The 13,793-nt window shown below is 37.6% G+C and overlaps 1 protein-coding gene across 1 annotated transcript; it reads right to left on the bottom strand.

Annotated features, from left to right (window-relative positions):
• Positions 1 to 412: 412 nt before the first annotated feature.
• LOC137278593 (Krueppel-like factor 13) lies at positions 413 to 11,803 on the bottom strand. Its single transcript, XM_067811055.1, has 3 exons — positions 10,974 to 11,803; positions 5,073 to 5,162; positions 413 to 4,511 (listed from the first exon to the last, which is right to left on the bottom strand). Exons 1-3 carry the CDS (start codon positions 11,497 to 11,499, stop codon positions 4,330 to 4,332), a joined length of 798 nt encoding a protein of 265 aa, XP_067667156.1. The 5' UTR covers positions 11,500 to 11,803; the 3' UTR covers positions 413 to 4,329.
• Between the last annotated feature and the right edge of the window lie 1,990 nt (positions 11,804 to 13,793).

Below are 13,793 nucleotides of genomic sequence, written 5' to 3'. Positions count from 1 at the left end.
ATAGGTTTATTACTTTTCTGTATAACACCAGCAAGCAATATTTAATACACATAGTTTACAGTTAAAAATATTACCATGCTTGGCAATTTAAAAAATATATGAATACATAAAACTAGAGCTGTGAAAAACAAAACCTGTCACTTTAATGTCTGTTTATTTGAGCTAATTTGTTTTGTGTTATGGGCCTTTGGTCTTTATACTGAATAAAATATCTGTCTGTCTGTCTGCCACCATGTTGGAGGAAAGTCCTAGCTGACAATCACTCTGGTGAGAACAAACACAATTAAAATGCATAAAAACTTATGATCATGACTCTACAAGGCCTCAGTAGAGAAACAAAGGGATGCAGTCTGACAGTTGAAGCACTACCGGACAATCTAAACAATGTAAAAGACAAGAAAAAACAAGGTGGTGTAGATATACAATGTTTATTTTACCTTTAACAGACAGGTACTACACTCCTTCCATTCACTGGGATGAAACTGCCCAGGTATCTAGCACTGTGACACTTCAACTCTCCTCATTGTGCCCACTTACACACAAAATCAGGGGGACACACAAAGGTGTCTACTTGAAACAAATTGAAAATGACAATTATGTTTTGTAATAATCTTCAGAAATATTCGTGACTCCCTGGCACACACTGTTATCTTTCCTCCAAACTGAATCAGGTTGATTATTTCCACAATATTTAAACCATTAAACACCCTATCTGTCAGGACCAAGATATATTAATGACAAAGATCATATCTCTTCACCATTAACTGAAAGGTATGAATAAATATTCAGTTAAATATCCTGAGTAGTAATCACAATCCATCAAAGTGACAACTTACCAACATGAAGATTCCTGTATCAGTATAACTGAGGAAGCAAATATCAACAGCAGAATATGTATCTTGCATATCAGGCTGCTTGAAACAATATCAAATTACATTCACAAGGTAAATAATTGTAGAAATAACTGCCTGTACTTTACAACCATGCAATAAATAAATTAGTCCTGCTACTGAGTACAGATTCCTTCTTTGGCAAGTTTTCATATACAATAACTTATGAATAAAATGAGCAAGCTTTGTACCTACAATGTAATACACTCTGCAAAAAAAGTAGACAAAAATCAGAAATGTGGCTTTTGTAAGTTTTGCATTAGACCTCCCTCTAGAATATATTTCAGTGGGAGTTGAAAGGGTTATTCTAGGACTTCCTTATCAATCTTTGATGTTATATCTGCTAAACTGGACAATAAACCCAGTATCGTGGTTGCTCGAGACCTAACAGTCCAGTGAATACATAGCTTCCCATGTCAACTAAAACAGCAAACTTGTACAGTACAGTATACAGCTCCAACTGAAATACAGATGCAACAATAACTACGACATCACCACTATTCAGATTATACAAGCAAAGTGAAATGAGTTGAAACATCTGACTGGATTAAAACTAAAGGTGACAATGAACTGTAGGGAAACTGTGACGGCATAAAACATGCATATGAAATTTCAACTAAGTTGAAAATCAGGAATGAATTCTTATGGAGATTAAAATAAGCAATGCGGATGAATTTGCTTAAAATAAAGCAAACATTTACCTGTTCTGAAGATGTGTAATAAACAGTTTTCAACACTCAGCTGTGAAGAATCACAAATTCCAGTATTTGAGATTCATTGAGATTTCTGTTATCAACAAGTTATAATGTGTTCAACTATCTGTCCGGTCCAAATATAATAAACACTGTCAAAGCATTTGATGTGCAAATCACCTTGTTACAAGATGAGTCAGTTCTGTAACAAATGTCAGTAAGCATGTAGGCAAGGTCATATTTCACAGACAAGAAGCACGGGCGTTGAGATATTCATGCAAATATATTTGTTTTTAAAATTTGAGGGAGACTTTCCTAAAGAAAGAAATATGGACACAAATGGTATGTCCAAAGGGGAGTGAAGTAACAGATAGTAGAATACACAGAAAATAGTAGAGAACAAAACTGATGTCTAAAACATACTTGAAAATGACTATGAATAACTAAAATGAAAATATCACTTCACTTTTTGCTAAAATATACAGGATGAAAGTTGTGGCATCACATACATGTGCCTTATGATGAATGCATGTGAGGGAATCTGAATGAATGCATGTCTCTCTGCTGGAGTGAAGACGTGTGCATAAGATAAAACCAACAGACTGACAGTGGTGGCATATGGTCGCCATGGAGATCAGGAGGAATGTCATGACATGCAACAAGTCATGTATGTATGTGTGAGCTACAGCAGACACACAGCGCCATACCATTGGTAACAATATAACAGATAATTCAACCTGTACAGAAGAGCGTGTTATCAGAGCACATTTGCAAGTGCACAGTTGAAAATAATTTTAATAAGTCATAGGAAAATGAGCAACACCAATAATCATCTTCAGAGGGAAAATCTCAACCACTCATTATCATCCTGATAAACACAACACTCATTTTTAGCTCAAATAGTTTACTTTTCTTGGACCAGATGGCTGCACTCAAGATGTCAAAAATATAGGATACAGAATAAAGAAACAGATCTATTTTCAGCTACGGCCCTATGAGTGATACACATTGTATTCTACCCTGACTGACAAATTACAAACGTATGTACTGAAACACATGGTCACTCACAAGTTATAAAGAAACGACACATCATATTCTATGACTTCATCTTTAGATTTAGTTCACAGTGCGAGATATTTATTGTTGACATTTGACAAACACCACTTTACTGTAACATTTCAATATATACACTTCAAGACAGAAAGACTTAATCATGGAAGCAGTCTCAACTTTGTGATAAACTCTAAAAATATTCTTTAACATTTTAAACAATATATTTATCGCAAGCTATTTTTCATCAAATTGACATTCATGAACAGCACATGCTAACCTCATAGTTTGAGTCTTCGGTTATATTTTGCAGAAAATTATTCATATGTAAAGCAAATTAATTATGAGAAGGAAAACAAATGTGGGTGCACCCCAAATAACAAAGGAGTTATCTCCCTTTGACCAAGTAAGTTATTTTATGCATCGCCAGCATTTTCACTTGGATTTCGTTGGAATACTTTGAAAGACATGTAACAACAAATAAAGATGAAAAGTGAACCATCCTTTACACACGAATGAATAAATGATATCCTCCATGCAGGAGAAACCATCTTTAGTGAATGTTGTTTTTTCCCATGGAACATTCAGGAGAAATCATCTTTAATGAATGTTGCTTTTTTTCATGGAACAAACATTCCTGTTTCATTAAAACAAATTCAGATCCAATGAATTTCACAAGCACCATTTCCTAGGTTCACGAAAATAAACAACACATCAGCCATTCCTTTCTAGTAAATACTAGTAAGTATGAAATATTGTACCAGGCTTGCAGTTTGCCAACTTTGATATATGTACAACAAATAATATGCAACAAACACCACAAATCATCACAAACATGGATCATCACACAGGATATGAAAGCAAATATAGATATAGGTTCTTATGTACACTTTACACTATAACTTCACTATCAGTTCAACAGTATGTTTGCAGTCTGTCATCTCAAGGCAGTTACTACCACTTAGGATGTGAATGGAAGCTAATGCATAACTTCTATCAATCACACGTTATTTTACAAATGCTGTGACATCAATAACAGTTTATTAGAAGACTCAAAAATAACAACTAACATAAACAAAGGAATAATAATCATTTTTGATTGAAAATATGAAATTCCAAAGCATCTAAAACTGTTGGTTGATGTTTCTGTTACACTGAAATGACTAAATAAAAGTAATTCTCAGGATTTGAGATTTTGGATCTGTGTAAAAGACTCTTTTTTTTTTCAAGGTATCAAATCAATGAATTTGCACACCTTTGTTATTTGAAACTCCATCTAATTTGATTACTTCAGGTTGGGTACTGTGACTGTAAAATCATGTATAGTGATATCAACTGATCAAAATTTACCTGCAAAGTAATGTGATGGCAATACAGAATGTTTCAGTGATAACCTGCACCAGGATACAGTACTGATGTGTGAAGGCACACTTGTATGATGAACACAGCACACGAGCTAGCACTATAGAGAGGTGTGTCCACATAGGGACACCTTCAGCCAAGTCATGATAGTCAGACACACATTAAGTACACATAAAGACTGGCTGTGATCTTTCTGAGAAGGATGTTATATCTTCATGTTAACTGAAACTTCAACCCTTTCTGGCGGGTTAGCCATAGCAGTAAGATCTCAGTGTAGTGACATTGTCCATGCTGGCTGGTCTTAAGAGGATTCATGTCTTGGAGAGGGGAGACAATTATGGTGATGCCCCTGGACTTGACCGGTCAGATATTCCATCACTGTTGATATCTATTTTAGGCTGGGGCCGTTTCTTGAGCATACCAGGTTCAAACTCAGGGTGGCGTCGCGCATGTTTGTTCAAATGATCACTGCGCATAAAGCGTTTTTCACAGATTGGACAAGAGAACTTCTTTTCACCTAAAAAAAATTTTTTATAAGTACCATACAATCAGAGACAATTAAATCTCAGGTGCAGCAAAACTAAGTGAAGCATTACCATGATTTATGCAAAACACAGAAAATCATCAGTTTTTGATCAAGCAAAAAATAAAAACTGACATGTTGTAGACATCTAGTCTGTAGAGCAAAGAGAAAGGTAGGTGGCTTAGATCTGACTATTTATAGAACCTGGATTCATATCCATAGCCCCACCCAATCCAGCGATAGCAGCTGATTTATCCCCATCTGTTTCCACAGTTATACAATGGAGCTTCAAGTGTTACATTCTAACAGACACAACATAAATCCACTGGCAACAGCTGAACAGCTTAAACCCAGTCTTCACTTAGCATATATTTGCCAGAATATGTTTTTCCCTACATTTGACCTATCACAAGCTCTTTAATACTCTTCCAAATGGACTTGTGGCTTTCAAAACATCAACAAGACAATGCACACAACAAAGCTAAAGAATTTTGAGATAGGTAAGATTTGTTTCAAATGTAAATCCAGTAACCAGAAAACAGAAAGCTGACTTACCAGTGTGAGTGCGTATGTGTCGTGCTAGTTCATCAGATCGGGCAAAGCGTTTCTCACATCCATACCAAGTACATGGGAATGGTCGTTCACCTGTTGATAAACACACACATTTACCACCTTGATACAGTGGGTACTTACAACATTTTCCCTGTTAAATGATGCAATGGGTACATACAACCTTTTCCCTCTTAAATGATGCAATGGGTACATACAACCTTTTCCCTGTTAAATGATGCAGTGGGTACATACAACCTTTTCCCTGTTAAATGATGCAATGGGTACATACAGAATTTTCCTTGTTAAATGATGCAACGAGTACATACAGCCTTTCCCTGTTAAATTCTGCAAAATGATTAATAATTACAAGTTACGGTGGAAGCCCTCTACACCGGCAACCCTCCACTCTGGCTTGCCCTAACAAGAATTTGGTCCCGACAGAAGCTAGTTAATTCCAAGCCCCAATGCAAGGCTATTCCAGCTAAACTTATTACTATTTCTATTAGCAGACTTATTAACTATTGCCGAAAGCCATACACAATAAAAATCAATAATAATATTCCTCATTTGACCAGATGTTCCACTGTTGAAGTATTAAGAAATAATACAGTGGAAGCTGTCTAAACTGGCAGTTCTCCATTCCAGCTGGCCCTCTTACATGTCCTCTACTCCGGTGTTAGTCTACTCTGTATTCTAGCACAACAGAGACCGCCCAATTGACTGCTTGTACAGTAATCAACCCTCTCTAAACCGGCATCTCTGCTCTCCTGTTGATTGGGTGATTGGCTGAATGTGTTAACACCATAGATTATTACCTTATCACCGGAGTATGAATAAGGATTAGGTCTAAAGGTTGCTGAGGTGACATGTGTCACTTGTATTATGAATTAATTGTCATGAGATAATTTGTCAGCAGCTCACGATGGCTACAACAGTCAAGAAGTGGATGGGACAAGTTCACTAAACTGACACACTCTCAATACCAGCATTTTTGGCCGGTTCGAATGAATGAAGTTCAGAGGGCTTCCATTGTAGTGTTAAATGTAGTGGAAAAAGTAGAATGGATGCTGGTCTCTGTAGACACACAATCTTGGTAACAGATAAGACCTTCTTGGCCAATTGAATTTATGTACTTTCCCCTTCAGGTACTGAGTAAAGTGTCCACAGAGTATTGAATTGGGCCCACCTATTGTTTGGAATTCATTTGAAACTGTAACTAAGATACAATGTTGTTTCATCAGCATACATCCTTAAAGACAGTAATTACAGAAGCATACAAAACATTTCATATCTGAAGTATTAACACGTTTCATATCAATATGAAAACTATTTCAATGAAACAAAAGAAGTTAACAAGTTAACAGTTTGTAAATAAAACACATATCTTTCAGTACAAAACAGCATGCAGACCTCAAAATCAGTTGACAAATACCTAATATTTCCAGATGACTATTTGTAATAGATCTGTCACACAGACACTGAAACAAATATATCCTATATTGAAAATAAAGTTTTTATATATTCAATAACTTCAGATTACAATAATTCTGCAATATATGAACCAAGTCCTTTTCAATATATTTATGTGAGATAATTTAACTTTCTTTTTTCTTCTTTGCAAAATATGTCCATTTTACAGAGATTAGACATCAGTATAACTGATAAACTGTCAAGACATTATTACACATTAGCTAGTGGGTGTTCCTATACCTCTTTTGAGTGGTACATAAGTCCTGTGCAGCTAGGGAAAGTTAGTGACACACTGCTCGCAGCTCAGTAGCAGCAGTTGGTGACCCAGGGTCAAGCAAGCCATGCAAGGAGGTAGCACAGTAATTGCTTGTACACATTTCAGCTGGGCCACACAGATCAGCGTGACAGACAGCTATCATGTACAGTGGAGGCTCCTTAGCACAGCTGACACTGTGGAGGCGGGAGTATGGCGGTTGCCCTACAGGAAGGTGTGGGGATTCCAGATAACTTCGGATATTTGGTGGATGCTGTTGCTCAATTCCTCAGTCAAAATTACTTGTGATGACAGGGGAGTAATTATGTGAGCAATGTGAAGCTAATAATCAAAACAAATAACAGTCTCAAACTCTAAAAACTGGTTAATGTGTCTGAATGTGTTAAAACTATATCTTTAAGTTAGAAATCAGAACAGGAACTGTAATGTTTACACCCAGTGAATACAAGAGAAGACAGATATAAATACACTCATGAAAACAGCAAATCTCAGAAACCGAGATAAAATGCGGGATACATACATTATCTTACCTCACACATGAATGTCGCTTTCTGATTGGCTAAGCGCTATTCTATTTTTTTTCAATGTAACAGGCTTACAGGCGATGTAATATTTTCAATGTACACCGCTGGGAATTCCGAACTCATCTGGTGCTTCATGGTAGTGCTTATTTGTCTTGAATAACATTGAATAACGCATGAAGCATGGAAATTACCGATGTTGTGCAATTGAAAATCGATGGAAGGGAGATAACTCTAACTTTGTTTACTTTGTGTCATCTGCAAAATGGCGATTCACCTTGCATTCATTAGAAGTGCTTCAAACAGTTCAAAATTAAAATTCAGGTATTCGGTAAAATAAATACACTGTTCACTGGTCCCTCAGGGGGCCAAGGTCTCGTATACCCATGAGGTTTGTTTATGGGCTCGGGGAACATAAACACACCTCAAGGGTACATGAGCCCATGTCCCCCTTGCGACCAGTGAACAACTTATATAGTACATAAAGCTTCCTGGTCTCAACTCTTATGTTGCGAGAGAGGGATTGATTATTTTTCAATACTATATCAGCTAACTTGCACAAATAACAGTGACACCAGTACATACAGGCCTTCTTGGTTGAAACTGATGTTAAGACAATAAATGTGTAAAGAAAAACAAAACTTATTTTCATTGTCAATAGGCAGTGCAACCTTCAACAACAAATTTATATGAACAGATCCTTTCTAAATATATGTAATATACAGTAATTGATGTGACACTGTTTCTTGAACAACACTGATGTTTTCCATTACCAGAATTATATGAAGGACATATATTTTGTGAACATCCCTGTTTTCTTCACAGCAATAATGCACTCGCAATATTCTGATATGTAATTCTGAAAAGAGTGCATGAAGAGAGACCAACTATCTCTGCCTTAGCAGTGAAATCTTGGGGGTCTTGAAATACCTGTCGAGAAATAAGAATATATCTCAAAATCATTTTCTTTATCCTTATGTAAACAAATTTACTAACATTACTCAAATGAACTTCCTGACCACCCAAGCAAAGTATTATTGTCTGAAATTATTCTTGCTGTGTGTAATTTGCAAAGTGGTTCTCTCTTGAATAAAAGGCTGAAAGTGAAATCAAACTTTGTAAATCACTCATAGATGTTCAAATCATGGATAATTAGGTCCGATTGTCAGCAGCCATGAGACAGTAATTAACCTGGTAACCAACCCCACCTGAAATCCCAGGTTTCACTAGGGGATTTACATGCTTCAATGCATACAGGATTCAAGCACAAATAAAATCAGCTGGAGACTTGACAATTGAAGCTTAGTAAATCTTGCACAAATCTGTAATTAAGCATTCATTCTAAAAGGTGTCACACAAAGGTAAAGTATTAAGACTATTATGTTTACAAGCACCATCCTATTTCTTCTGGGCAATAATTACTAAACACAAACTGACAGAAAATGTGACATTTGAAAACCTGGACAGTAAGCTAATCACTACTACACTAGACATATTTCCTTCTTAAAATTCTTCAGGGTGTTGCATACACAACCAAATCATGCTGGGATCACAGCTTTAAAATGTCCTCCACAACACTAATTACTTTATCACCATTTCGCTAAGACTGTTCAGAAAGAAACAAAAGTAGGTCAGCATGAGTTGAACAAACCAAACCAGTGTTCAGCCTGCACCACCATTTACACATTTTTTAAAAGAATATTTTAAAATGTTTTCTAGTTCTGAGCAAGTCGCTGATAAAGCAAAGTTCAGGATGTTGAAGACAGGTGATGTGGTTGGTGGCAGCCGCAAGTCCTTCGACCTGCCCTAAAGGTAAACGACACAGTTACTCCTACCGAGACAATTCAAACAAAGTTTGGAGGAAGACAAATGAAAGTGATCAGTGACAGGACAGGGAGTAGGGGAGAGAAGTTGGCTTTGTTCGACAGGCCACGAGCCAAAACCAAGTGGAACGTAGAGGCACATCTCCACACAAAGGACTAAAGGAGGCTTACCTACACACCTCATTTGAATACAGGTGTAGAGGGGGACATCATGGCAAAGTTATTATATTGGTTGAGCGGGATGGCGGGCACGAGGCGGGACAGATGGCACGTGGCCTGCACACGACCCGACCTAAACAAAACCCCACAAAGACGTCACACCTAAAAACACCTGCCGTTATCAGCCCAGACAAAAACTCAAACATTCTCAGTTGCAATGCATCAGTGACCACAGGCAATGTTCAAACAGCTTGAAGAAAATGGTCCAGAGACAAATATATTGAGTTGTTCAAAAGCACATTTTAGCATTCGTTGTAGTAAGATAAAGCACAGTTTTTACACTCAGAACAGTATAATAAGGAAAAACAGACAGGAAATTTGAATCACAAGAAACTGATACAGCTCTAATTTAAAAGGGGTTGTAATGTTAGCAACTGACGACAATAATCCAATCCAAAGTGCCTCACCAATAGGCCAAAGGACAGACTTGTTTTAAGTTCGGAAAATATTCTCAAAACATGAGAGAATAGGAATGATAGGTGTCCATGGAGACTCACTGTCACATTAGGCACTGTGTGAACCATTCCTCACAATACTGGTGCGATTCAATACAGCCATATATAGGAGAGTAGCATGTAATTATAGTTGGGAGCATGGACAAATAGGAATATTTGGTATTAATCTACACATTAGATGTGGCAATATTTGTCACGATACATTTTGAAAGGACCAGCCTCTCTCATTTATTTGAAGTACATATCAATTAAAGCAATCAACAACTGACAAAGAGAAATTGGTTGATCTTCACAAAAAGCAACAAACTTTTATTATGGTATCAAGCTGGGAATTCGTAATTATCAATTGTTTTATTAATCTTCCGATGTTCATAAGAATACCATTTTCTTGTCACACTGTAGATCTATACACTTGTTTCTATCTTCTCTAGGGCCAGTTTGAATATTTTACTTCTTTCCATGTACCTACTGACAGTACCCATGATAAATTGAGCATGGTCAATTATGGAAAACAAACAAACTATATCGATAATGTTTTCAACTTTAATATCGCAAAATGAGTAACTCGCTGAACCTAGAAGTTAAATGGGTGTGACTGTTTAAAATGGTTCTTGTTGTGATTTCAAGCACTTTGCTAAACCTGTGAGTTCGCATGGGAGTGAGCACATGGCCTCTGACCTATTTAGCACAGAATTATTGGGACAAAGGAATGGGTGCGACTGTGTTCCCTTCTTGACATACAATGCAAAACGTTTCCAACACACTGAATACAAATATATGTCAACACGAATGATGAGTTGTCAGTATTTGAAATAAATAAGCTACCCGAATAGCCAATCGATCTGATTACATCTGTTCTATTTTAAGGTCCAACAAACTCAAGATGAACTGACGTAATTTTCACTGGGCGGGAACACTTATTTTTGATAAATAAAAGAAAATAACACATATTAAACCCGTAATTATTAAATAAAATAGTTATCACAAATGATAAATCTTTGTCAGACTAACTGTTTCATCTTATTCTTCCTAGGAAACTAGCGTTTTGAAAGAAGGCGTTGGCCTGTGTTTACCTCGCCATGCGGTCGACAACAAACAATGGCGCGCAACACACTGCGAGGATAACCGCTGTACATTCTTACCTGTATGTGTTCTAAGATGGGCCTTGAGATGGGAGCTTTTGCCATACACTTTCTCACATCCTAGATAGTGACATTTGTGTAGCTTCTTCACCGCTGCTGACATGTCTTTGCCAAGTTGGTCTCCTTTCTTCCCCTCCCAGTCACTTCCACTCAAAGTAGGCGTGGTCGAGTTAGCTCTTCGCCGTCGCACTCGTTTACGCTGCGCGGAAACATTCTGACAAATGTCAAATGTGTTGTGATGATTACTGGAGTTAATTCTACAAAGTTCGTCACTATCGTAATCATTGTCAATTGGGTCTTGCTTGAATTTACTCAAATCAGCTAGAATTCTGGCCAACATGAACAAAGACTCCGGCTGACTTCTCGAAGTGTCCGTTGTTGTGGCAACTCTCTCCTCACATTCAACTGACACAGCTGCTGTGTCGTCTGATCGAGGGTTAAAACATGAATTTGACATCGCGACAAGGCATTCTGCCGCAAGGTTTGTGTCATAATCGCGACAGTCTTTATGCTGTAAGAGAGTCATTTTGATGTCTTGAAAGGTCACATAAAATCAGCTGGTCTTCTAAGATCACACGCCCTCTTTGTTTGAGCACAGCTTGTTCCCGACAATTTCACCTTATGACGATCAGCTACGGTGAAGAGGGTAACCTTGCCTCGAATGTAACGTTCCTCTGATAAAATAACTCGTTCCGGAGATATGCTGACTTGTTTTGTCGTGGGTGACTTTCAGGTCTCCACACTCACGTCTAACAAACGCCACTGCAATGTTTCATTCCACACCGCGTGCAGTGGGCGTGCCGTTCCTAAAGTCGGAAGTGACGTCAAACAAGTTAACCCATGATTTCATTGGCTACTGAATCACAAACCCGCGAAAGATAAGAATATTCGACCTGGATAATCAGCTGATGGCCGACAACTATTCCGAACAAAAGCAGGTAAATCTAGCGCGTAGGATTTGTAGGTCACCCGCCGCCGAACCTGTCATGACTGCACAGCTGAAGAAAATGTTTAGTTTTGGAGATATTCGCTGAAGATGTGTAAAAGAATGAAAGTGTATCGTTTTCACCTACAAAATATACCACAATGTAATATATTTTAAAGAACAGCCGCTGGTGCACGCCAATTCTAATTGAATTTTTAAACAAGTATGTCAAAACCATTACAAACGGATAACAACAGCAGTGATACAGGATTTGTTCTAGAACAGTTGACGCATCTACCTAGCGTGGTGTGCACGTGCATATTGCCTTAGTACTCATATTGAACAGCCACCTTACACTGTTATAAAAGCAACAATTATACTGAACGTTTTTCTTCTCCATACGCAATCGGATTTAAAGGCCGCGCGGTTACAAAGACGGTTGTTTTGATTTTTTATAAATGCACAGTAGTCACAGTTCTCTTTCTATGTGTGATCCAACTACAAAACTGAAGGTTAACTGAAGTCGTCCGCAAATATGATCGTTGAGCGGTGATGTTCAATAAGAGAGGGTTAAGGTACCTCTAACACAACCGCCTGTATATTGCAGGCCATAATGTTTCATATATATATATATATACACACACACACACACACATATATACGTATGTATGTATGTATGTATATATGTGTGTGTGTGTGTATATATACATATTATTGCGTTTCATAATCAAATGGATTCATGAAAACAATAGGATACTCGTAAAATCTATCATATAGTATTACTACTTGTTGAGATTTTACTGTCATAATGATGATAATGTCAACATGGATTGTGGAACATCAGATGCAGAACTGCTCTCAATCTCAGTCACTACTGACTTCTGAATATCGTTTTGAATCATTTGTGATAAATATATGCTTAAAAGGTTTTGAAATATGCATAATCTATGAACTAATAGTCAGAAACATTTTAGACATCTCTTCAGCCAACGTCAAGCTGTCAAGAAGAGTCAGAAAAGAGAGAGGGAGTACGTTTAATTGAGTTGCTGTTTCAAGGATAAAGGCCTAGAGGCAAAGGGAATTGAATTTGAAGAAAGTATTGTTCGCTATGTGTGATAGTAGAGTGATGTGTACAAACATTTCAGGCTATGAGGAATAAAACAGACGTTGATCCAACGTTGGGCCAACGTGTCTTTGACGACGTCGGTAACACCGCTTGCCCAACGGTCACAGTTGTGATGATGCTGAGCCTGCGTTTTCACAACGTCAGAATTCAATCTGGGATTTTTACAATAGACAAATTATATTAATGTAAGGTGAGATTAGTTCACGTAGACAGCCTTGATGAAGTGATTTCAAGCAGTCAGGACTGTGACGACGTTGTATGTTGTAATTGTGCCTATATATATCGCGAAGTTCGTATGTTACAGTCATTTTTTAATGCATCGCATGGTGGCCTGGCGGTTCAGTCGTTAATCAGACGATCTTGGTTCGAGTCCGCACAGGGCTAGCTAGCGTGAAGGTCATTTCTGTGTTGCCGTGGTAAAATTAAGGGATTGTTACTGTCCATCACTAACCAATCACTTGAATCAGCGAAACTATAACTAATAACGATTAGGAAGATCGGGACAAATACAAAGAAATTGGCTAAAGCACTTATGTCTGACACAGACAGCTAACCTTTACTAGAAATCCATATCAACTTAATGACACTTATTGGTATAAAGATGGAGAGGCAATCCCTCGCCACCGAGTTATTCTGGCATTGGCCCTCTTCACTCAGAGTCGGTTTCAGCACTTGTGGGGTTGAAGCCAACGAAGTGTTCGTAAAATGCGCTTTCCTGAAGACGTTTGCTTTTCACAATTAAACTTAACTTTATTATTTGAAACCCATC

This window comes from Haliotis asinina, chromosome 3, assembly GCF_037392515.1.
Source record: "Haliotis asinina isolate JCU_RB_2024 chromosome 3, JCU_Hal_asi_v2, whole genome shotgun sequence".
Classification (NCBI taxonomy): domain Eukaryota; kingdom Metazoa; phylum Mollusca; class Gastropoda; order Lepetellida; family Haliotidae; genus Haliotis; species Haliotis asinina.
The sequence above is the reverse complement of the archived record's forward strand: the minus strand, read 5'-3'. Positions and strand labels throughout refer to the sequence as shown.